We start from the raw sequence: 24,837 nt of genomic DNA, 5'->3' as shown, positions 1-24,837 counted from the left end.
AACTTTATTCGATCTTTTAAATGAAGATCATAAAAACACATATAGAAGTACAATGATCAAGATACAGTTCCAGTACATATTGATTAAAAGGCCATGTGAGTAGTCATAATCAATTCTTGTATTTATAGCAGAAGAACCAACAGGTGAATAGCCAGGTTTTAAGGCCTTTCCTAAAGAAAAGGAGATCAGGAGAGTTCTTTAGATTAGTAGGGAGACAGTTCTATAGTCTGGCAGTGACATTAACAAAGCTTTTGCCCCCCAGTTTGAGAGTGGAAATCTAGGAACCACCACCAGCTTTTGAGATAAACAACGAAGATTTCTTGGCGAAACATACCAACGGAACTGGTTTTTTAGGTATTGCGGTCTTGAGGTATTGAGGTCTCTGCACTGCCTTGATGGCAGTGCAGAGAGCCTTGAAGAGAATCCGCCTCTCTATGGGAAGCTAGTGAAGGGATTTGAGAGCTTGTTTAGCTGAGGGGTGTCTGGGAATTCTTAGAAGCAGACGAGCAGCTGCATTCTGCAGAACCTGTAATTTGGTAAGATGACCCTTCTGAATACAAATGAAAAGGCCATTTCAATAGACTAACTTAGATAAAATAAGCACCGAAAGCAAGATTCTTTTGGAGGTTGAGAGGTATAAAAGGGAAGATTTTTCTCAGAATGTTTAAGTTAAGAAATGTGGATGACATGATGGTGTTTACCTGGTGTTTGAAAGAATGGGCTGTATCATAAACAACTCTCATGTTTTTTTTCTTTGTAACTGAATTAGGGAGCGGGCCAAATTCCTAGGGGCCACCTGTTAGGAGACTGGAAAAAAGGGTTGTTACCAAAGAGTAAAACCTCGTTGTTTGAGTTTAATTTGAGGCAGTTCTCCATCATCCACTTACTTACCTGTGGCATACAGCTTTGAAACTTGAAAGCTGTCTCCTGAATATTGTTTGTAATGGAAATAACAATCTACGTGTCATCGGCATATTACACCATTGAAAAGCCAAATGATTTAATGAGCTTGACCAGAGGAATAACGTATAGGTTGAAAGAGGAGGGGCTCAATGACGAGCCCTGTGGGACCTCACAGGGGATTGAAAAGTATGCAATGCATAGCTATTTAGTTCCACAATTTGCTTGCGTTCAGTCAAAAAAGATTTAACAAGAGAAAGAGCTACACCACCCATGCTGATTTCTTGGAGGCGACTTACCAATAGGCCATGGTCGACCATATCAAAGGACACCGATAAATCCAGTAAGATCAGGGCAGCGTTTCCTACGTTGTCAAGAGAACATCTAATTTCTTCCACTGCAGTAATCAGGGCGAGTTCAGAACTGTGCTCACTCCTGAAACTGTACTGCGTACAATCCAGTATGTGGTTAGTATTGATAAAAGTTGTCAGTTTTTGACCGGTCCTCTCCTCCTATCTCTTCGCTTGGTTCCCATACAAAAGATGGCCTCTTTACGTAATTCTGTCACACCCACAGAACACTTCAGTTTTCTGGAGCTCAATACCTCACAAATAGATTTTTATTTACTCTGATTACCAGTGCCTGCCACGTAACTCATGCAGGTATGGTTCTTGTCCCCTGCAGCGACTAACCAGGTCAGGCGGTTGCTCATTCTTTTACCGTGCTGCCTCTTACTTGAATCAACTGCCCCATCCCTGAGCCCAATACATTATTCAAAAAGCAACTCAAAACCTGTTTTTTAAGAATTAGTTGTGCAGCTCCTGGCAGTATAGTTCTCAGATCTGTATGTTGATACCTCTTTTGGGGTGAGTTAGTGTCTTACAAATATACTTCACATAAAACATAATGTCAGGTACAGCGATGTACGCCAAGTATGGCTGCACTAATCCTATATACTGGGCTACCACCAGCAGAGTATCAGAGTACCAATCAGAACTAAGAAATCAGTAAAAAGGAGACTGCTGTTTGGGTCCATTCTAGTCTGTGTGAGAGAGAATTGAAAGCAGTGTCTGCACTACTCTGTATCATGGACTAAGTAAGAATGTTCAAAGTATCAGGGAAGCTGGCCCATGCACCTCACAAATACCAACGTGTTACACAAAACAGATCCAGATCCATTACTACAAATGGCCTCAATTTCTTAATATCTAACTTTCTATTTTGCATACATCACCGAAAATCCTCACAGATCTACACATAGTAAAAGTTGTTTTGTGTTTGATATTTTCATTTAATTACTTTTGCTACAATAATACGAGCCATTATAAGGGAACTATTTAAGAGAAATCATAATATGATTGATATCAGAATGGGAAAACAGTATATTTAGAGAAATATCAAAAGGAAATACTGCATGCATAACTGTAATATTTCCTTAATAATAGGTAAGATAAGGTTAGATAAAACCTTACAATCGCATCTGAGTCAGCAATATTTTTCAGTGCTCACACCATCACTTCCTGTAATCATATTAGGCTGCACAAAAGACTGTGCACAATGCTTGGCTCAAATCCAAACAGTTAAATGCACAGATCAGCATGGGACTAGGTCAAAATAGTACAGTATGGTGTAAAAGCACTGTTTTTGCATTGTAGGGGGATCCTGCTTCCTCCCTCCACAGAGAGTAGAGTGCAGAGTACATGCAGGAGGCATGTCATAAATTACCTTCGCGACTCACAGCCGACATATGTGAACTCCGACCCATATCAGGACTGCAATGTCACATGCAAGTCCACTCCTGTGAGAAGTTAGGGACTTGGCAGCTGCTTAATGCAGCCCCACAGGACTCAGTACTTTTTCTGCCAACCCTGCCAGCTCGTGCAATGCATGCCCCAATGCCTGAGAACGCTGGTCGCAACCCTCCTCTCATGGAGGTAAGCAGTTGCAGCAGCCATTCTTGTCCCCCAAAATATAGCCTTACCCTGATTCCATGGAACAGTGAGCTGCAAGAAAAGAGCTGATACCAACCGAGCACAATTGGTAAACTTCTTCCAGACTGAAGGAGCTGCCATTACCATTTGTATTTACTCCCTTTAGCTTTCTGGGTCATGCCTTGCCTTACCTCCTAGCAGATACACAGAGGAATGACCTCAGGCTCCCAAGCCACTCAGGATCTAGGGCTAGGGTTCAAATGGGAAGAAACCATGGAGATGTTCTTATATAAACATTGAAGGTATATGAAACGAGTATTAAGGCAATAATATTTACGAACGGGAAGTGAGTGTCAGCAACAGACTTATGTTAAGAAGGGAATCAGTCTATAAAGGTAACCACGATCGTATAAAAAAAACTCCTGCACACGTACCTACGATACGTCTGACGTAATGTAGCGCATGCGTAGAACACAACATCACGATTTAAACCCGGAAACGATAGTAGCGCGTAAACGCGGCAGCATTTAGGCGACACGAGTGAAGCTTTCGCGGGTGAGAGCATAGTATAACATGCCTTAACGTTTTGGGATAAGGAAACGAATATTGAAGGGGTTCTCCCACTTAAATAAGAACGCTGAATTTGAAGTTGTTTGTGGTAGACGTTAGAATTTATATCACAACGATAGTATACGCATGGGCAGATCGTTTGTTAACGGGTCACTTCGAATTTTGCAGTAATACGTTTCTCACATACGAAATTAAGGGTAAGATGTTAGATTTATTATGCCAATAGGAGTGGGGTATTTATGTACTCATGAATAACCCTAGAGGGAAGAGATGCTGGAAATGGGTAATAACCAGAACAGTTACCCGCATTAAGTGTAGGGACGTTATTAACATGAGATGGTTAGTAGCTGAATTAGACCAGAATATTTCTCTTCAGAACCAGTAAATAACTTGTGTAACAAAAGTTTATAAGTGTAAAGGTCAGTATGCTCTGAAATTATTGTTTGTTATTTACAGATGGATCCCTGATGAAGGTGGTCTAACCACCGAAATGCATTGGATTTAAATTATTCTTTGGATGAAACTTGAATTCTGATGAATTGAATATATAAAGATTTTGAAATTCAATGAAATAAAATTGAACATAAACAATTGGCCACGAGAAATCATATTATTTATAAAAAGATCTGGATTTTTGTCAGCAACATACCCAGTGCCTAGGGGGACAGTTGTATACGGATATATAACTGCTATCAATCGATTAATTGACTACACTCCAGGCGGGGAGTGATACCCTGGTAGCACGGCACAGATAATTACACTAGTAGAATCAACAGAGGCGGTGCACGACCATAGACTTTTGTTATTTTGCCTCATACCCTCCACGTGTACGTAGCACGCCCAATTGAAAATCAACTGAAAATGCAATACGAGGAGATTACACACTCCACGGAAAGTAGAGCAGAAACTTTTGCCTACGCAGCAGAAGCAAGCGAAAGAATATACTCATTAATATAAACAGAAACCACTGAGCATACTTTTACGAAAAACAAGGAGCAACATATTAAACATCTACTATATCTTACCCGGAAAGAAATAAACCAACGGCTACATGCCAGCACCATGGTTAAATATCATAAAGCGCAGAGAATCCCCAGAGGCCTTCGCATATCCCTGAGACCGTCATTATGTAAAAACTCTAAACCGTTTGTGGATAAGTGGTTCGCAATTTTAAACAAATGTAGTTTAGATTTGATTCTTCTGATAATTGAAGAACTATCCAAAATTCTAGAGGAGTTAAAAACCGACATTGATAAAACCAAAGAAGAATTAAGCAAGTTGATCACAACGGATGAATTGACCAAAATTATAGATGACATTAACAATCAGCTGACAAAACATACTCAAGAGGTCAATGAACGTAAACTAAGAAAATACAAGCGTGACACGCTTGATTATAAGCTGTAAGAAGTATACACTTGGGCTGAAGTATACGCTCGTAAAAAACAAACAAAAGTTTACACTTCACACACAGATACTTCTTCCTCTGACAGCGAAAGAACAGCAACAGGAAGATCCAATTCACAAAGAGACTCCAGGCGTCCAGACATAGCAAGCACAACTACAACAGGGCCTTTTTTAGAAAGAGGCCCAGGAGACATCGGAGACCCCGGAGGGGACACGGTCAAAGAAAAAGAAAAGGGCCAACCCCAAACCAGGAACATTACGAAGAAAATGAAGAAGCATTAATGAATGACAACAACTTGGTGTTAAACATTTCAAATTACAGATTGAATCAACCACAAGTCAACACCGTACAAAAGGGATTGTCATATGTACCTACGGCCCACACAATCAGTTAGAATTGGAAGTTAGCTTGTTCAAGTTAACCAGAAAAATGAGATTACGGCATTTTTTTGAGAACATTGTCACGGATACTAGACCTCAAGAACCAGATGAACTAAAAGGTTTAAAAACCCGCAGCACATATATGGCCCCAATAAGCCATAAGACTATAGATCTTTTTGAACAATTATGTAAGAAGGACATAAGCAAACTGAACACCCAAAAAAAAAGCAAACGGATGAATATGTCCAAAAAAGAATTTGGCACATTAAAATCTATATCGAACTATAAGAACATCATTTGTCAGAAAGCGGATAAAGGGGGAGCACTAGTCATTTTGAATAAAGCATATTATCAACAAGTGGTAGAGGAACATCTAGCTGATGGACACACCTACATGGAGATCAATTTTGATCCAACAGAAGATATAAAGAGAACACTACATACCATTTTGCTTAACGCACATGAGAAAGGAGTAATCAACGAACGAACACATTTTTTTTTAACACGGGACAATCCATACAGCCCAGTTTTATACATGGTCCCAAAAGTCCATAAGGATCCTGTGAAACCACCATGTCACCCAATCGTGTCCACCAAAAGAAGCCTGCACGAACCCATCGGGAAGTTTTTAGATAAACATCTTCAAACCGTGGTATTAAAAACTCCATCTTACATAAAGGATACCACAGACTTTTTGGTGAAATTGAAAGCCATGAAATGTGAAGGTCAACTAACCATGGCAACAATAGACGTAAAAGCCCTCTACACGTTCATCCCTCACCAACAAGGCTTAGAAGCTGTAGAAAGAGCTTTAGTTCGCAGTGATTATTCACAGGAACTACAAATTTTTCTCATGGAACTTATGGAATTTACCCTAATGCATAGCTACTTCCATTATGACAATAGATGGTTTATCCAGAAGAGTGGAACTTCAATGGGTAACTGTGCCGCTCCAGCATATGCTAATCTCTACATGGCATCATTTGAAGAAGAGCGCGTGTACAAGAATGAGATCTGGATGGAACACACGAACCTGTATGTACGCTTTATAGATGATATATTTGTAGTTTGGAAGGACACCAACCAAAGTTTACAACAACAAATAGAAATGTTGGACACCAAAGAAGACAGAATAAAATTCACATGGAAAATAAGTGAAACCAGCATTCAATATTTGGACGTAGAAATCACCCAAGTAGAAGGTCACCTCACTACAAACCTCTACTGGAAGGAGTCGGATAGGAACAATTTACTTAGATTTGACAGCCATCATCCCCCAGCACTCAAGAGACACTTACCTTATTCACAATTTCTCAAGGTGAAGAGAGTGGTCTCTGAAGAAGAACAACTAAAATCACAACTATCCACAATGAATAAAAGATTTTTGGATAGAGGATATCGGGAAAAACAACGCAACAAGCACTACAAAGGACAACGTTAAAAACTAGAGAAGAGCTTCTGTCTGGCTATATATGAAAGGAAGAACAACGACTCACATGTGTTAGTAAATACTCCAACGTAAGTCAACAGTATAAAGCTATCATTAAAAGACATTGGTCAATGTTGACATTGGAACCGGATTTCAAAGGAATATTTTCTAAAGAACCCATGTTTGCGTATACCAGAGCTAAAAACATTTCAGATTTTCTCAAAAATGCCAAGTGAACCTAAAGAGGCAAAGAATTTTCGAGGCACCACTCCGTGCGTGAACTGTAGTAACGGCCATAATGTGATGAAGGGTAATGTTATTACCCATCCCATGAAAGGAAATAATATATACCTCAGAGTCAACGCAACGTGTGATACGTCCAACATAATCTACATGTTGAAGTGCCCTTGTGGTAGGGTTTATGTGGGTCATACAGAAAGTAAATTCAAAATAAGATTGACAGAGCATAAGAGCAATATTCATACAGGTTCATTAAAATCCACAGTGGCGACGCATTTTTTGGAGAAAAAACACCATATCAGCCAATTAAGGGCATGTATTTTAGAGCAAGTCGACAGAAAAGAAGGACCCACCAACAAGAAAAATTTATTGAAGCGAGAAAATCATTGGATTTTTTACTTGAACAGCTTGAAACCCAACGGGTTAAATGACAGGACAGAATTTTTGTGTTATTTGTAAGTGTACAATGTATGGGTATTTTCATACGCTAGTATTTAAGTCACAGTATTACACGGGCAGGAGATTGTCCTGCCGTTAGAACCATGGAATTACCATGTAGCGTCAGCAGGTTACACTGGTTCACATTCTAGAAATCGTGAAGGCATATGAAACGAGTATTAAGGCAATAATATTTACGAACGGGAAGTGAGTGTCAGCAACAGACTTATGTTAAGAAGGGAATCAGTCTATAAAGTTAACCACGATCGTATAAAAAACTCCTGCACACGTACCTACGATACTGACGTAATGTAGCGCATGCGTAGAACACAACATCACAATTTAAACCCGGAAACGATAGTAGCGCGTAAACGCGGCCGCATTTAGGCGACGCAAGTGAAGCTTTCGCAGGTGAGAGCGTAGTATAACATGCCTTAACGTTTTGGGATAAGGAAACGAATATTGAAGGGGTTCTCCCACTTAAATAAGAACGCTGAATTTGAAGTTGTTTGTGGTAGACGTTAGAATTTATATCACAACGATAGTATACGCATGAGCAGATCGTTTGTTAACGGGTCACTTCGAATTTTGCAGTAATACGTTTCTCACATACGAAATTAAGGGTAAGATGTTAGATTTATTATGCCAATAGGAGTGGGGTATTTATGTACTCATGAATAACCCTAGAGGGAAGAGATGCTGGAAATGGGTAATAACCAGAACAGTCACCCGCATTAAGTGTAGGAACGTTATTAACATGAGATGGTTAGTAGCTGAATTAGACCAGAATATTTCTCTTCAGAACCAGTAAATAACTTGTGAAACAAAAGTTTATAAGTGTAAAGGTCAGTATGCTCAGAGATTATTGTTTGTTATTTACAGATGGATCCCTGATGAAGGTGGTCTAACCACCAAAATGCATTGGATTTAAATTATTCTTTGGATGAAACTTGAATTCTGATGAATTGAATATATAAAGATTTTGAAATTCAATGAAATAAAATTGAACATAAACAATTGGCCACGAGAAATCATATTATTTATAAAAAGAGCTGGATTTTTGTCAGCAACATACCCAGTGCCTAGGGGGACAGTTGTATACGGATATATAACTGCTACCAATCGATTAATTGACTACACTCCAGGCGGGGAGTGATACCCTGGCACACGGCACAGATAATTACACTAGTAGAATCAACAGAGGCGGTGCACGACCATAGACTTTTCTTATATAAACATTGCCATCCAGTCAGCCGAGGAGTATTGGTTAATTCAGTAGAGGATGTGGCCTAATGGATAGGAGCGTTACAGCTTGATGCCGTGCACAAAACGGTAGAGTATAAATTGGTATGTCAGTATAGACATAAGTACATTTTAAAGTAAAGCCAACAGAAAAACAAAAGGTTTCTTGTAAGGTCAATTCAGTCCTATTTTATTCTCTCAAGCAAGCCAGCTGACACGTGTTTCGTCGCATATGGGATAGTCTTCCCGCGACTCCTCAGGGCTGTTAAAAGACTAAACGTAACTTGGGTGGTTGCTCCGCCGGTGATAATTCCGACCTGGGAGGGCCCGAGACTCAAGTAAAGATATGCCAGATGGGTAAACACGAATATCGGATAATGGGGATCTTGATTAAGAATCCTATAAGTCCTAGAAGGCTTCTGTTGCTCGTTATGGTTATGTCATCAAAGGGCCAGTTGTGGCTTATAAGCATAAAAACGCAGTGTAAGTATACAAAAATGCGCCGAGTCCCGCAGGAGGTCTAGGGTGCAGCTGGGGAGCGGAGAACTCCTCGTGTTGGTACGATTTTTCAGTCCGAATCTCGTGCGTGTATCATTCCTGCGGGTCGCCATGTTCCAAATGTGGACCTCCTCTGGGACTCAGTGCATTTTTGAATACTTACACTGTGTTTTTGTTTTTCTGTCTTGTGCGTACATCAGTATTCGAAAGATTATGAGGGTCCTGGGGGGGCTGATATTTAAAAAAAAATTATGCCAGAAACATTCACGGGAGTGTACTCAACAACTTCCCAAAGTTTCCTGGCGATCGTATGAATGCTGTTTTAATTCTATTTATATATTCGAGTGCTTGTGGATACACGATTGTTTATTTTTCCGTCTTGTGCGTACATCAGTATTCGAAGGATTATGAGGGCCCTGGGGGGCCGATATTTAAAAACTTTTTTCATGCCAGAAACCTTCGCGGGAGCGTACTCAACAACTTCCCAAAGTTTCACGGCGATCGGATGAATGGTGTTTTAATTCTATTTATTTATTTGAGTGTTTGTGGATACACGATTTGTTGTTTTTCCGTCTGGTGCGTACATCAGTATTCGAAAGATTATGAGGGCCCTGGGGGGGCCGATATTTAAAAAACAATTATGCCAGAAAACTTCGTGGGAGTGTACTCAACAACTTCCCAAAGTTTCATGGCGATCAGATGAATGGTGTAGTAATGCATATAGGACAAACAGACAGACAGACATACATTCATTTTTATGTATATATAGATAATTGCATGAGGGTTTTTATTCCCCAAGGAACAGGCACTCTATGTCAGCCCTCAGCCAGGCCCAGACCAGACTCTGGTGCGTATGTTATTTTTGCACGAGAAAATACAAGTAAAGCAGTGTATTGGTCTGCAGCATGCTTGCCATTACTTCCTCATCCTACTGACCTGGTGTGATTACCATGCCATTGCCATTCGCCACAGGCCTCTCCTCCTCATCCTCCTCAGGAGGCTCGATGCCGGCCCTCTCCATATTGCTGACAGACTTATTGCGTTTTCGTTTCCCTTCCGCACTGGGGCCGGATCCTGCAAACAGCTGGTCAGTTACATTCAACAGCGTGGGGGGTTCAGCTGGAGGCTTTGGGGTGCCGTAGTAGTTATCTGTAAACAAAGAAAATGTTACAGTTTAAACGGAGTACCGGGAGAATCCAGCTAAAGTTAACCCAACTAGCAATATTGGAAACTTGACTTTTGACAGTGGTTAACCTCCACCTTACAGAGACGTAGAAAGGGTGCAATTACCCTAATGCTGCTTGCTCGTTGGAGCCCAATCCCTAAAGTGCCTAATGCTTCATCCAATACAATCCTTAGCACCAGTCGGATAACTCCACATAAGTGACCCCTACCATGTAAACCTCATAGTGTGCATATGTCAGTATCTCTGTGAGTAGTAGCATCATGCTATACACTCTCCAAATCTGCAAGACGATGGTAGAAAAAGCAATGTAGAAAACATAGAAAAATTCAATTAAAGTGTCTAAACACTATTGGATTAAGCTATCTTTGACAGATAGAACATTTCATGAACAAAAGAAACATCTGTACTTTTTTAGATTTCCCTGTTCTTGCATTGCACAGAAAGGGCAAAAAGTAAAATGTGAAATTGTTATATTCCCGAGTTAGGCCCATTTACCGAAACCTTACATTGTCCTAGAAAATAACATTTCAGCAGTGACCTTTTGCCCACATTTGCATGCACGACAATGTCGGATTTGTTTCTCTGAAACTACTTTGTTTATACATTCAGCTTCGCACAACATTATCACGATGCCCTGAACATCATGTACTAGACCTCTCTATGCACTAGGTACAAAAGTCGTCCTATCTGCATCCACGGGTGACATCGCTATCTACATATCCATGACATCACTAATCTAGTACGCACATCACAAATGCTGCTATTTTATTATAAATGATAGGCATCCCGAAGATTGGTAAAGGAGGCACTTCTGCTGACACCGAAGGTCCCTGCATGCTGAGAAATCATCACACACACCGATCTGACATTCCGTGAGGGGTGTCCAATTCGAGACCAAGACGGAGTCGTTCACTCTCTCCCATCAGGTAATGGGGTTGGATTGTCCCTAGAGGGGTTCTTGGCTCTACACCTACACACACTCTAGGTACACTTAGAGTAGGGTCTGGATCGCAGGAGTACGATACATTACCATATTACATATATGCTGCATATATTCATTGCTTCAGCTCCATGGTCAAAATATAGCTACTGTTCATTCTTTTGGTGCTTGTAATCACCTTTATTTGCTTCTGTCTCCTAATCATTGCAGCTCACATATTTTATGCAGGAATAACATTAGTTCAATAAATATTATTAATAACATCCCACTGTGTATTCTCTGTATATATCTCTGAGAATAAGTGAGCACGAGTGACTGAGAAAAAGGTTATTTTTTGTTTCCAAGATTCCTGAGTGGCTGCCAGAAACTGTTTGCTCCCTGGTAGGTTAGGGGGTATTGGAGTGGCACTGTGAGCTAATTGGTCTATAGGCCCACATATCATGTGGGAGTGTCCAGAATCAATCTAGGCACCAAGCCCTTAGGTTTTTATGTCCAAACAATGTGCAGATCCTATGGATCAGAAGGAACTACCCAACAAAATCGTTCCGGCATGTAAGTTCTCAGTGAACTGGTTGAAATCAAATCCTTATTCTATTCTGAGATAAAATAACAGGTAGTAGGAAAATAGGTGCCTTGTGGTGATATTTTAGGCTCAGGTCAGAAGGGCGAGGAGGCATTGGGATTCAGCAAGGATGTCAATGCCCAAGGTAGCATAAATTACATTGTGCATTCTACAATCATCCAATGAAGTGGTGTCATTAGAAATGACGTCACATAGCCTTTGACTCTGATGACATCACACTATTTGACACTGCAACATTTGACCCTGGCAACATCACATTCATCTCTGTCACTGAAGTGAGTTAAACAGCTGTTACATGCAGGATTATTTAATAAATCAAAAGAACATTTTAAGTATTTGTGTCTCCCCAGTGCATCTCAAGGACTCATTAAGAGAGCCCTGAAGGACAGGATTTTATTTCTGTACCCCCAGAATTAACAAAGCCATATGTCTTGTTAATTCTGGTGGAGTGCAATTAACGTGGAAGTAGGTATGGGTCATGAGAATCCCCTTAGTAATCAGGAATTATGGGAGGAATCATTAATTTAGGGGTCATTTCCACCACAAATTCCTCATTTTCCTCTGGGCTCTCACCCTGAGATTTAGGCTACTGAATGCAGCTGAAATCTCTAGGTGATTGGATCTGCAGTGTTTCTGTATACCTGATGATTCCAATAAATGCAGGAACTCCTGGTACTGGCCTCATAGAATTTGAAGGGGATCCCAATGAGGCCCTCAGTGTTTGCACCACAGCTCATATTCACATGTACAACTTAGGGCCTCATTCGATGTCAAGCGGAAAGCCTCCGTCCTCAGTCGGAATTTCCTAGACTGCGTAGCAACCCGTCCGACAGACTCGGTTGGTTTACAATCACCCGACCGATTATGATGTTTGCGGTCAGAAAGCGAATCATGCGGTCATTCTGAATCGGTTCCGACTGGCTGTCGGAGTAGCAATGTCAGTTGGAACCACATTGTGCACCTCTACGAACAGCGTTTCTCACCGACCGATTACAATGTCGATTACCAACAGCCTCTCGGAGTCAGCCTATTTGACACGAAAAAGCTGTCGGAAAGTGACTTTGGGGGAAACTAGCAGGGCCTTCTTCCTACGGCCTCCAGTTGGGGGCCAAGGGGGTACCTCAGGGACCCCCCTGTAAAACCCTGCACTGTGTGGCAGGCACTGTGGGGTGTCTCTGTGACAGGGTGCAGGGTTTTACTGGCCCCCCGATTTCCCCATAGCCTGAGTTGTCGGGCAGAACAGGGGCTCCCATAGGAAACAATGGGACTCCGATCGAAGAGTGATCAGTAATCGGTCGGGTAGGACAACATACTGCGAGTCAGTCAGTTCACAAATCTGAGACAGTGTTGGGCGGAAAGTTTCGGCCTGACATCGTAATGAGGCCCTTATGAGGAACTGAAATCTGAATTAGGCCCTGCAAGCAGACTAATGACACGTAATAGTAAGATAGAAATTAGCGTGATGTACCTATTAGTCCTGTGAAAGTGTTCTTAGCGTTAGTAAACTTACACACGTACTTATTCAGTGATCTATGCACGCTTTATATTAGTTTTCGTTTGTCCTCAGCAATATGGGTTAACTAGACCAGCGCCATTTTGTTTCCTAGCCTGCTTGTAACGTTAGTTGAAACCTACCATTATAGTTGGCGAGAGCCCTTCTCTCTCAAATGAGTCGGACACATGTAACAAACTGCTGCTTCTGCATGTTAGGCCTGTCAATGTTGTAGGTGGGGGTAGGCCAGATAAGCACATTCCAGGAGGCGCTGTGCGGACTCTCCTAGAGCTGGCGGAAGGGAGTCACCCTCACCGACCTTGCTATAACGAGCTGAGCTAAACTAAGGATGCTTTTTGTCCCATATATGGTCTTTCCTTTGCACCAACCTGTACCAACTTGTATTTTTCCTTCTTAGGTAACGGTTTCGAAATGTAACTGTATATATATGATCTCTTGATAATGTGCCAGCAGTTGTCTCAGCGGACCTCGAGGGGTTAGGTCGCGAGAGGCTCCTCTGGCAGAGTTGTTTGTTTAATAAACGATTGAACTTTCTACACTGCCAACTGACTGGTTATTGGTAATTGGTACTGGGGGCTATTAGTAGGTATAACTCTATATGGTCTTATTTATTTTTTGGTACTTCAGTTGGCGACTCCGCCGGGACTCCGCGTTGGGGTCGTCCCTCCGTAATCGGAAACGAACGGGACATTGGGAAGGGTAATCTTGGTCGAGGGGGAGGACTGACCGAAGTTCGAGGGTTACTCTGCTCTCCCGATCAAGAGAGCCCCAGCTACTAGTGACCCCACACCGGAGTCCTACGGGTGTAACCCAGAAGCAGACCGTGTTGGTCTTCAGGAGTTGGCAGTGGAGAAACTTGCAATCGAACCTGAGTGCACCAGGTGAGTGAATTGTCTCGTTTTGTGTTGGATATCCCTTTGATTTGATTTGAAGTATTTGGTGGTTCAAGACCAGGGAGAACTCGAAGGGGGTCTGACGGGGCAGTATTGAGACTGCACGGGCAGGCGCTCCCGTTTTGGGCAGACTTGGTGATTAATAGAGATCAGAACCAGAAGCCTTGTTGTGACTTGAGGAAGAAGTTCACATCCGGCCGGACTGCTCTCTGGAATGCTGGCAGTCACGAGTGGGTAGCCCCTGGGCAGATCTGGAGCGGTGCTTGAAAAAGCGGGCTAAGCTAGAATAGCACAGGAGGTGAATCATGAAGGCTGTCGGATGACCCGTAGGTTGGTCTGGGGTTTAAAAACCTGTGTGGCTATCTCTAGGTAGTCTAAGGACGAGACTACTTGATTTCTGGAAAATTTGGAAAAATATACGAGTTCTCCATAGACAGGAGTCGACGGGCTCTGTCCTTTGTTTGGTACGAAGTTGTTTCATTCTTTATGTTGTTCAAAAGATTGTTGTTTGTATATTGCATGTGCGTAACTGAAATTGAGTTGAACATGATCATGTGTATGAGAGTGTTGTAAATAATTTTTTCCTTTTCAGCCGAAGTAACTAGATTATAGGAAGAGACAATGCTGTGCATTAGTAAGATATGTTTTGGCTGTGTTTGTCGGAGGGGTACAAGGCCAGACGAAAGCCAGCCGGCCCCTCCAGAGGGGAGTCCCAGTCACGATATGTATTGTAAGCACGTGATTGCATCACTTTTATTCAACACCTTATGGCATAAACACCAAAGATAATGTTGAGTTACAATGGCCGCTGACAGGATCCTTCGATGAGAAAAAGATTCAGTATTTACAAGAGCGGAGACGAATTACAGCAGAGAAGTTAATCAAGATAAAACAAGGTCAGACTGTAACCCAGAAAGCTATTGCCCATGATAAAAACCAGACGGAACAGAATATTGATTGTTTAGATAGACAGTTTAGGTTACAGGTAGATAAAGGTTATGTGACTCGAGATCAAGCAGAGGACGAAATAGAGGATTCATTGAACGTTCGACCTCCTCCACCTTATGCGTCACAACGCATATACCCCGCTGTCCCTCTTCACCCGGTTACGGCCCCTCTAGCCTCTGCCCCCGAGGTGGATGTGTCTCTAGCCCCCGCTGGCACGTCTCGTGCCGCACCTACCTCATTGAGAGACACAGCTACCCTTATTCCTGATGCGCGACCATTTATGCGGAATTCTTCCGTAATTTTAGCAGCTCCATGTCCCATATGGACATCCGAATCGACTAGTGCGACCCCTGAAGTAAGGAGCACCACTCCATTAGAGTATATAAGCTGGCTGAATGCTAGGCAGTTATTTACGAGAGCATCGGTGGGTTATAGTGAAAAAGAAACTTCAACAGAACAGGCAGTTAAATGGATGAGGAAAGAAATATATACAGTAGCGGATTTATGGAGCACCATAAGGGACCTCGAACCTGTCATGCAGCAGCATGTTTTGCGCCAAATGTCTCGTTACCTTATTGAAGTTTGGGAAAAATGTTTTCGGGATGGGATGGCTCCTTATTGTATGACATTCTGGATCGGACTCACAAGTTTGACTTAAGTCCGGCAGAAGTGTACAAGAATGTGGAGACATTGGTAAAGTATCGAGGTAGAGTGTTTGTGAGATGTCCCAACTGGGATTCCCAACATCCTATGAGGGAAGTTCACCCTATTTTCCATCCTGAAATACCCGAAGTTTGTGATAACCAAAATGTAGTTACAAGGAATCGAGTAGAGGCGCGGTTTCAGGAGCAATGGGTATACACTTCATGGAAAAGGAGTGAGGTCCTAGCTTTGAAATCACAACTTCCTGATCCACGAAAGAATCCCACAGCTTACTATAAAGAATTGACTGAAGCTGCAGCCTCAGCTGTGATGACTTTTGCTGATGTTGAGTTGTTTTTCGGGTTGCTAGTCCCTGTAAATATATGGCGACAGGTTCATGACACTGATCTTGCAGCAGAGTTGGGGGGGACCTGGAACCAGTTGAAAGACTGGGATCAGGATCGTAAACCTGGGGACAAGTCAAGAGACGAAATTACTGCTCTCCCGGCGAAAATCATTGCTTACATGCACACCCTGATTCCTCCACAAAAAGTTGATTGGTATAAATTGACTGCCTGCAAACAGAAGAAAGACGAGAGTGTTTCCGATTTCTTTACCCGGTTCAAAGATACATTCATTGATTTTAGCAGACAGGACCTTGCCACGGAGGGCGGGATCCGGTTATTTGTAAATCGTTTTGTAACTAATTTGTTACCAGAGGTCTCTAGCCGACTACAAGCCGCCGAGAGCACCTGGACTACCTCCACTCCTTCTGTGATATTGAGTATGGCCCAGTATTATGAGCATAGGGAGAATGAGAGTAAGGATAAAATAGAAAAGAAGGCTAACTACAGCAAGTCGTTCGAGGACGAGGAGGAGGGAGAGGAAGGCGAGGGCCAGTATCCAGAGGGGTGGGGACAGGAAGAGGTGAAGGCCCGACCCCGTCATTGGGGATAAATCAGTGTGCTTATTGTAAACAGGAAGGACACTGGAGGGCTCAGTGTCCGTTATTGCTAGCACAGAACGGGGCTGTCCGGGGACGTGGCTGAGGTGGCCCAGACCGCAGTGACATGCGAAGAGAGGAGGCAGCACAGGGCAAGTTTGAACGGAATCATTTCGATAACCCTCAAGGTAGGCAATACTTTAATGAGGACTATGCATTCGAAGATCAGGATGGGTATGGTTATGCATAGGACAGCCAAGGACAGAGTAGGGGCCAAGTGTCGATACTGTCAATCAACAAGGACCCTATGTGAAAGGGGAATTGATGGGGACTTCCGAGAATTTTCTAATTGACACCGGAGCAATGAATAGTTCTGTTGCTCGATCATTGGTCCCAGGGGCGGCTCTGTCCGGGCAAAGTAATGTTTCAGTGGGATTTTCGGAAGTTCCGGTGGTAAGCCCCATCTCTAAACCACTCCCATTCACTATTGGTCCAGCTACTATTGATTCACCCTTCTTCTTGACTTCACATTGCGGTGAGAATCTACTAGGCTTAGATATGTTGAAAAAGTTGAATGCTAAAATGTATTGTTCTCCCGATGGTGTTTATTTAACAATAAAACCCCCGAATGAGAATATGAAACAATGTTTTACTAAAAATTGAACGTCTTCCACCTGAATTTGATACCATCCCTACTACGTTGTGGGCAACAGGGGATGCGGATGTCGGTAAGTTAGACATCCCTCCCGTCCATATTAAGTTGAAACCTGGTGTAAAATTACCCCGAATACCCCAGTATAAAATATCGCCGGCTGGCGGGCGAAGCTTATTGTCTATTATACAGAATTTAATTGATAAAGGTGTAGTTGAGGAAACAGCTGCAAATGTTTGTAACAGCCCTATTCTCCCGATTTTGAAAAAGACTTCCGATTCTGGGACTTCTGGAAATATTGATACATATCGTTTTGTGATTGACCTGCGGGAGGTTAATAAGATTGTAGTGCCTCAGTACCCCGTGGTGTCCGATATCACTACTATCCTTATGATGATCCCACCAACTGCTAAGTATTTTTCGGTCATTGATCTGAAAAATGCTTTCTTCAGAATCCCGATTCATCCTGATAGCCGTCAGATCTTCGGCTTCTCGTTATCTGGCCGAAGCTTTAGATTCTGTCATGCACCTCAAGGCTATACTGAGAGTCCGAGCATCTATAGTCAAGCCCTTAAGGCAGTTCTGGATGACTTGGTTTTGCCCGATGGAAATGTGCTCTTGCAATACGTAGATGACTTGTTGGTTGCATCGGACACCGAGGACGGATGTCGAGACGCCACTGTCAAGTTATTACATCATCTGGCTGCTAAGGGTAATAAAGTGTCCCTGTCCAAGTTCCAATATTGGCGACAGGAAGTGACCTATTTAGGTCATCTGCTGTCGAAGGAGGGAAGACGCCTGACTCCAGAACGTATTACTACCATTTCTAACATATCTGTGCCTTGCACCCAGCGTGAAGTTCGTGCTTTCCTTGGCATTACCTCTTACTGTCGCCAATGGATTCCTAATTTTTCTCTTCTTGCTAAACCTTTGTTACATTTAACCACTAAAGATGTGCATGAACCTCTCCCTTGGACTGATGAATGTCAGTCTTCTTTTGACTTTTTGAAATCTGCTCTTTGTTCTGCACCCGTCTTAGGTACTCCTGATTACCGTAAACCTTTTGTACTATATGTGCATGAGGTCGACGGTTGCTCGCTTTCAGTGTTAACACAAGGATTTGGTGGTAAGCAAAGATCTTGTGCTTACTTCTCGGCCACATTGGATAATGTGGCCAGAGCACTTCCCACCTGTCTGGGGGCCACTGCGGCTGTGGCAGTGGCCATCCGGCAGTCGGAGGGGCTTGTTCTAAATTCTAGTCTAACCGTGATGGTGCCGCATGCTGTGGATGCATTGCTAAATAAAACAAAAACACAGCATCTTACAAGTGCGCGCCTCACGGGTTACGAATTGACCCTGTTTGCCCCGCATGTTACGATTAAGCGATGTGCCACTTTAAACCCTGCTGCATTGCTACCCCTCCCTTTTGGAGAAACTAAAAATGATGTCCATGATTGTATTTTCCGGACAGAGGAAGAAACGGAGGGAAGAATAGACCTCACAGACATTCCTCTATCTGACCCCCAAGGGGAATTGTATGTGGATGGGTCTTGTTTCAAGTTAACAGATGGCACAACAACAGCTGCATATGCAATCACGACGCTCAAAACAGTAGTTGAGACTTCTCGAGTTCCCTATCGATCAGCTCAAGCTGCTGAGCTGGTGGCATTATTACGTGCCTGTGAATTGAGCGAGGGGTTAGAGGTTAACATCTATACTGACAGCCAATACGCCTTTGGCGTGGCCCATAGCTTCGGGCGGCTGTGGCGAGAACGGGGTTTTCTCACTTCTCATGGACAAAAGATACAGAATGGTCCCTTGGTTTTGCGACTGCTTACAGCCTTAACATTGCCCAAGAAAGTAGCAATCATAAAATGCAGTGCGCATAAGGCAGTAGTGGATGAAGTGGGTGAGGGTAATGCCTTTGCGTACCAGGTCGCTAAACAGACAGCTCATTCCACATTTTCCACTATGTTTATAACCTCTTCTGCAAGATGGGTGGAGGAATCTGATTTATTTAATAACACCATAGAAAGTGTGCAGGAGATACAGAAAGAGGCTACCCCACTCGAGTTGGCTAGATGGGAACAGGAGGTGGAAAGGTTGGATGAAAATAACTGTTGGGTGGATTTGACTGAAAAAAAACGATGGCTGTTGACCAATGCATTGGTACAGGCCATTGTAACTATGGCCCATGGCCCGGCTCATATTGGGGCTAAAGGCATTTGCGATTTATTGGACCCAGTGTGGAATAATCCCAATATTCAGAAAACAGCTGTCCATTTAGTCCAATACTCTATGGTCTGTCTACAACATAATCCAGGGAAAGGGGAAGCTGTCTCGAGTGGGAATTTTGCACCCCGGACCTTACCGTTTGAGGTGCTCCAGATGGATTATATCCATATGGAGCACGTCAACAATTTGAAATATGTTTTGGTGGTGGTTTGTGCTTTTAGCAAATGGGGTGAGGCTTACCCCACTAAGGAGAACACTGCCTCGGCTACAGCAAAAGCTCTTATTAAGGAGTTTATCCCTAGGTATGGATTGCCCCGTTTGATTTGGTCGGACAACGGGGGGCATTTCCATGGGGCCCTTGTCAAATATATCTGTAACGGGCTCCAAATACGACAAAAATGTCATGCTGCTCGACATCCCCAATCAGCAGGATTAGTTGAGAAATATAATGGAATATTGAAATTGAAAACGGCAAAAATCCAAGAGAGTACTGGTTTGAAATGGCCTGACACCCTACCATTAGCACTCATGTCTTTACAGGTCACCCCTCATTCACGCTCTGGCCTTTCACCCTATGAAGTCATTTTTTGACGGCCTGCAAATGTATGGGGAGTACCTAGACTGAGATCATTTACCGATGTTGAATACCCTATGTTGACAGATTATCTGTATACTTTGACTAAAGATCTCCGTTCTATTCATCAGCAGGTAGCATCTGTATTGCAGTCCCTGCCAGAGGGCCCCGGACATCGATTGGAACCTGGCCAGTGGGTATTGGTGAAGAAATACGAGCGAGACACCAGCCTGGCCCGAGATGGTCTAAGCCATATCAGATCCTCCTGGCTACACGAACGGCAGTGAAGGTGGACGAGAAGAGGCACTGGATCCATGTGTCTCACCTGAAGAAGCTGCCTCTTCCGCTTCCTTATGATCAGCAGCATCCGGATGGAATTTTGACACAGGAAAGTGAGAGAGCGACCAGATTTGTTCCTTTTTCTGACGCCTGTGAAATTGAACCAAGGCAAGAATAAGGAGTGACGGGATCAGGCGAAGCTGCAACCGAGGAATCTACAATTGTCCCTGATCCTGTCTTTGTTACTCCTGTTAGCAGTGGCTCTGATGAAGGAAACGCACCTTCTCCTGTGTTATTTTCTGATCAGGAAGTTCCGGGTCATGTTCATTACAACCTGCGGCCAAGAAAACAGCACAGTACCTCAGACGACACAGTTAGCAGATAAGGAAAGACTCGAGTAAATAGGGTTTGTTAGATTCTTGTCTGAGGTACTGAGCCAGACACTGGACTGAACCCATTGAGAGCTGGAACTTTGATATTGTGCTCTGTTCAGAAAGGAAGACTTTCGTATACTAAGGTCAGGTTGTACGCTGAAACACCTTGAAGCACCGCAACGTGGAACATCACTTGATGATCTTGTTTTCTTGAGATGAACGATAGGAGTCTGCCTGTGAGGCTCTAGACGGACACAGGAAAGAAGAACCCTCTGGCAGGAAGGTCTGCTTTGGCCCAGCGTAGTTTTTGGACTTTTAGCAAGGAATGTACCCCTTTGGTCGTATTGTACCTGATATTTACCCTTTTATGAGCCAATGTTTTCTACTTGGACCATGCGTGTAAAAATAGCTTTTGTGTTAGTAATAACAGTTATATTAGCGATTTTTAAGAGTATATTCATATACTTGGAATATAATCATCCCATGCAAGCCCTGCTGCCATCTACTGTTGCTCCTTCAGAGCATTTGATGTTTACCTTAGCCCACATAAGGAACGACATCGCCAGACATATGCTAAAAATGTATTCATAGAAAAGCTTCACCAAACGCATAGTACTACTAATATGACAGATTGTTGGGTTTGTGGGCTTCTGCCATCAGTCATGCATAAACATGATTTATTCCTCTCTCTACCTTTATCATATTTAGGAAGTTGTGAAGCATGGTTTCAAATGTTATCAGCTATGTATAATCATTATGTGGAAAACCCCAAGCAATATTCGGAAAAGGATTATACCATGATTTTAGCTTATATGGAGACACACCAGGGTTTTCATCCAGCAGGGAATGGAGGAGATGGATCATTGGACCCAAACGCCTGTATGAATTTGTACACTAGTAATGAAAATAATACCTGGTTGATTAATGAACTTTATGATTTTGCTAACTTCAATCATTCACAGTATTTCCAGCAGTTTATCACTAGGAATGTTACCAGTGAACGCATTATGCCCATCCCTACTCTGAATACCACCTCTGCTTTCTGTGTGCAAGTAATAGGGCATGTGCAGGTTGGGAATAGTATTTGTAATTATACCTATAGAATGAAAATCTTTAGCAGCCCCCCACTATTAACTCCTCCTAATGTGTATTTTGTCTGTGGGGAAAACGCTTATACCTGGTTACCAGGGGATGGGCAGGCCAATGTTATTTGTCGTTTTTGTATCCCCCTGTGTATATATAGCTCCTTCAGATTATCACAAAACTCATCAGTTATATGGTGCAAACATGGCCCCACATAGGCAACGGAGACAGCTTGGAATGACGGAAGTTGAACAGACGGATACTTCCTTACAGTAATTTACTGATTTTGCCAAAGGGTTGGTCCCATTTTGAGGCCCGATATTCACAAGTCGAGAAGTTAGACGATTGTCCAGGGTGGTGGAAAATGTCATTAATATCACTACTGATATTATGACAAACATAACAGAAGAGCTTCAGGCTACGGGACTCGTTTCTCTTCAGAACCGAATGGTTTTAGACGTTATCTTAGCTGATCGAGGAGGAGCATGCTGGGTGATCGGCAGCTCCTGTTGTGTTTACATTCCAGACTCCGCCCCCACAGTTCATTTAGCTATTCAGAAGCTGCATCGCATTGCTGCGGAAATGCATACTGAGAATGGGTCTTGGTCACTCTCTAGCTGGTTTTGGGGACTCCTATCTACTTGGGGATGGAAACTATTGATGATAGTGGCTGGAGCTGCAGGCATTCTCTTCACCTGTTGCCTTTGTATGCAATGCGGTCCAGCCTGTTGCTCTTATTGTGCTACCAAAATAACGGCTATGATCGTTCCTTCTCCTACCCCTTCTAAGTCTCAGATGCTCCAACAGGAGATTCGTGAATTAATGGCCATTAATGAGGATGTTTTCGAGGATTAGTCCTTGATTAGTTAGCTACATCACACTAAAAGGAGGGTTTGAGGAACTGAAATCTGAATTAGGCCCTGCAAGTAGAATAATGACACATAATAGTAAGATAGAAATTAGCGTGATGTACCTATTAGTCCTGTGAAAGTGTTCTTAGCGTTAGTAAACTTACACACGTACATATTCAGTGATCTATGCACGCTTTATATTCGTTTTCGTTTGTCCTCAGCAATATGGGTTAACTAGACCAGAGCCATTTTGTGGCCTACCCTGCTTGTAACGTTAGTTGAAACCTACCATTATAATTGGCGAGAGCCATTCTCTCTCAAATGAGTCGGACACATGTAACAAACTGCTGCTTCTGCATGTTAGGCCTGTCAAGGTTGTAGGTGGGGGTAGGCCAGATAAGCACATTCCAGGAGGCGCTGTGCGAACTCTCCTAGAGCTGGCGGTAGGGAGTCACCCTCACCGACCTTGCTATAACGAGCTGAGCTAAACTAAGGATGCTTTGTGTCCCATATATGGTCTTTCCTTTGCACCAACCTGTACCAACTTGTATTTTTCCTTCTTAGGTAACGGTTTTGAAATGTAACAGTATATATATGATCTCTTGATAATGTGCCAGCAGTCGTCTCAGCGGACCTCGAGGGGTTAGATCGCGAGAGGCTCCTCTGGCAGAGTTGTTTGTTTAATAAACGATTGAACTTTCTACACTGCCAACTGACTGGTTATTGGTAATTGGTACTGGGGGCTATTAGTAAGTATAGCTCTATATGGCCTTATTCATTTTTCGGTACTTCACTTAGTGTGCATTTACATTGCATCTTGTGGGATAAACATGAAGCAAACTTCATAGCTTGATAGCATGTAGGCCTCCGGGGATCCTTCAGTCTGAAAATCTAAAGATTGAAAGCTATTCAGATTTAAGGGAGAATCCTGTCCAAATCTCCATTTTAAGCACCAATGAGGATGTTTAGTTTCCACCTCCTGAACAACCTTCACTCCAATGAAAGTTAGTGAATAAAAAACTCTCAGTCTCTGCCTGAATGCAAGTTTGTGAGGTGTAACTGAATTCTGGGCACGATAAAGGTATTTCAATGTATTTTCCTACTAACGTGACACATTCTAACTTGCAACACTAAAAATCTCAAATCTGATTAATGTTTGCTAGTGTTATGACGCACCCCAACATTTCCTCTTCAATTAAATCTGAGACACCTTAGACATCAGCCTGTGTTATTGTGGCCAATGTAGGGTTGTCACAATAGTAACTAACTAAGGCTGGTCAAAAAAATGTTGCGTGTGTATTCATGCGTGAATCCAAATTATTTGGTATGCGTATGTTGTGTACTTTCTGTTTTTCTTATGCTTATGCAGTGCAGATACTTTTTGCCCGCAGGAGACTTTTTCAACAAGAAAATATCTTGTGGGAACTAAGAAACTGGATATGTGACATGGCATCACGTGTTTCACATTCAACAATAAGCACATTACTATAGCAGCTGCATGTACAATATATTGCAGTGATATATTGCATGCTTTTTATAAATGAGCACCATTGTTGTATACAGTTTTCACACAGATGATCATACAAGAGAAATTCACGCTGTACCCTTAATTCTTACAATGCTTATGCATACAATACACTGAATGATTTTGAAGTTTTGACCACCCCTATCGCTGTCACCAAAGGACTCATGGTGACAGCCAGTGGACGAAGAGCCGATGAGTCACACACAACAAACATCCGCATTACTGTGCTACGGAAATACAGCTTGAAACATAACCCGCCATCTTTGTTTTGCAGTAAAAAAAAAAAACTCCGGGTGAATCCTCCTCTGATTTGCAATCTCAATCTTATTCACTTTTGGGAACCGCCTTTGCCCACACGTCTCAAACAGGATAAGCATCAAGGGGGCCTTGGGAACAATGACCTCATGCTTTCTTCCTGCTCATATGAAAAAAATCAGAATAAACTCATAGTTTCAGATGGCCAGGCTTCAATCTAAGAAGTTGCTGCTACTCCCTATTTTTCCGAGATGCTTTCAAGCGGCTCTTAGTCCCTTCCTAGTCATAGAGTGTGTGATCTAGACCACCATACAGTCTCTTGAAT

General features: G+C 42.7%; 1 protein-coding gene across 3 annotated transcripts in view; it reads right to left on the bottom strand.

Annotated features, from left to right (window-relative positions):
* MAGI2 (membrane associated guanylate kinase, WW and PDZ domain containing 2) overlaps positions 1-24,837 on the bottom strand; it is a 2,996,284-nt gene that overhangs the window by 971,832 nt on the left and 1,999,615 nt on the right. For all 3 annotated transcript variants that reach the window (XM_078679471.1, XM_078679479.1, XM_078679488.1), the window contains exon 4: positions 9,973-10,185. In XM_078679471.1, coding sequence (XP_078535597.1) covers positions 9,973-10,185 — 213 coding nt within the window. The remainder of the gene's footprint in view (positions 1-9,972; positions 10,186-24,837) is intronic.

The sequence above is a fragment of the Lissotriton helveticus genome, chromosome 1_1 (assembly GCF_964261635.1).
Source record: "Lissotriton helveticus chromosome 1_1, aLisHel1.1, whole genome shotgun sequence".
Classification (NCBI taxonomy): Eukaryota; Metazoa; Chordata; class Amphibia; order Caudata; family Salamandridae; genus Lissotriton; species Lissotriton helveticus.
This window is presented reverse-complemented; position numbering and strand designations above follow the sequence as displayed.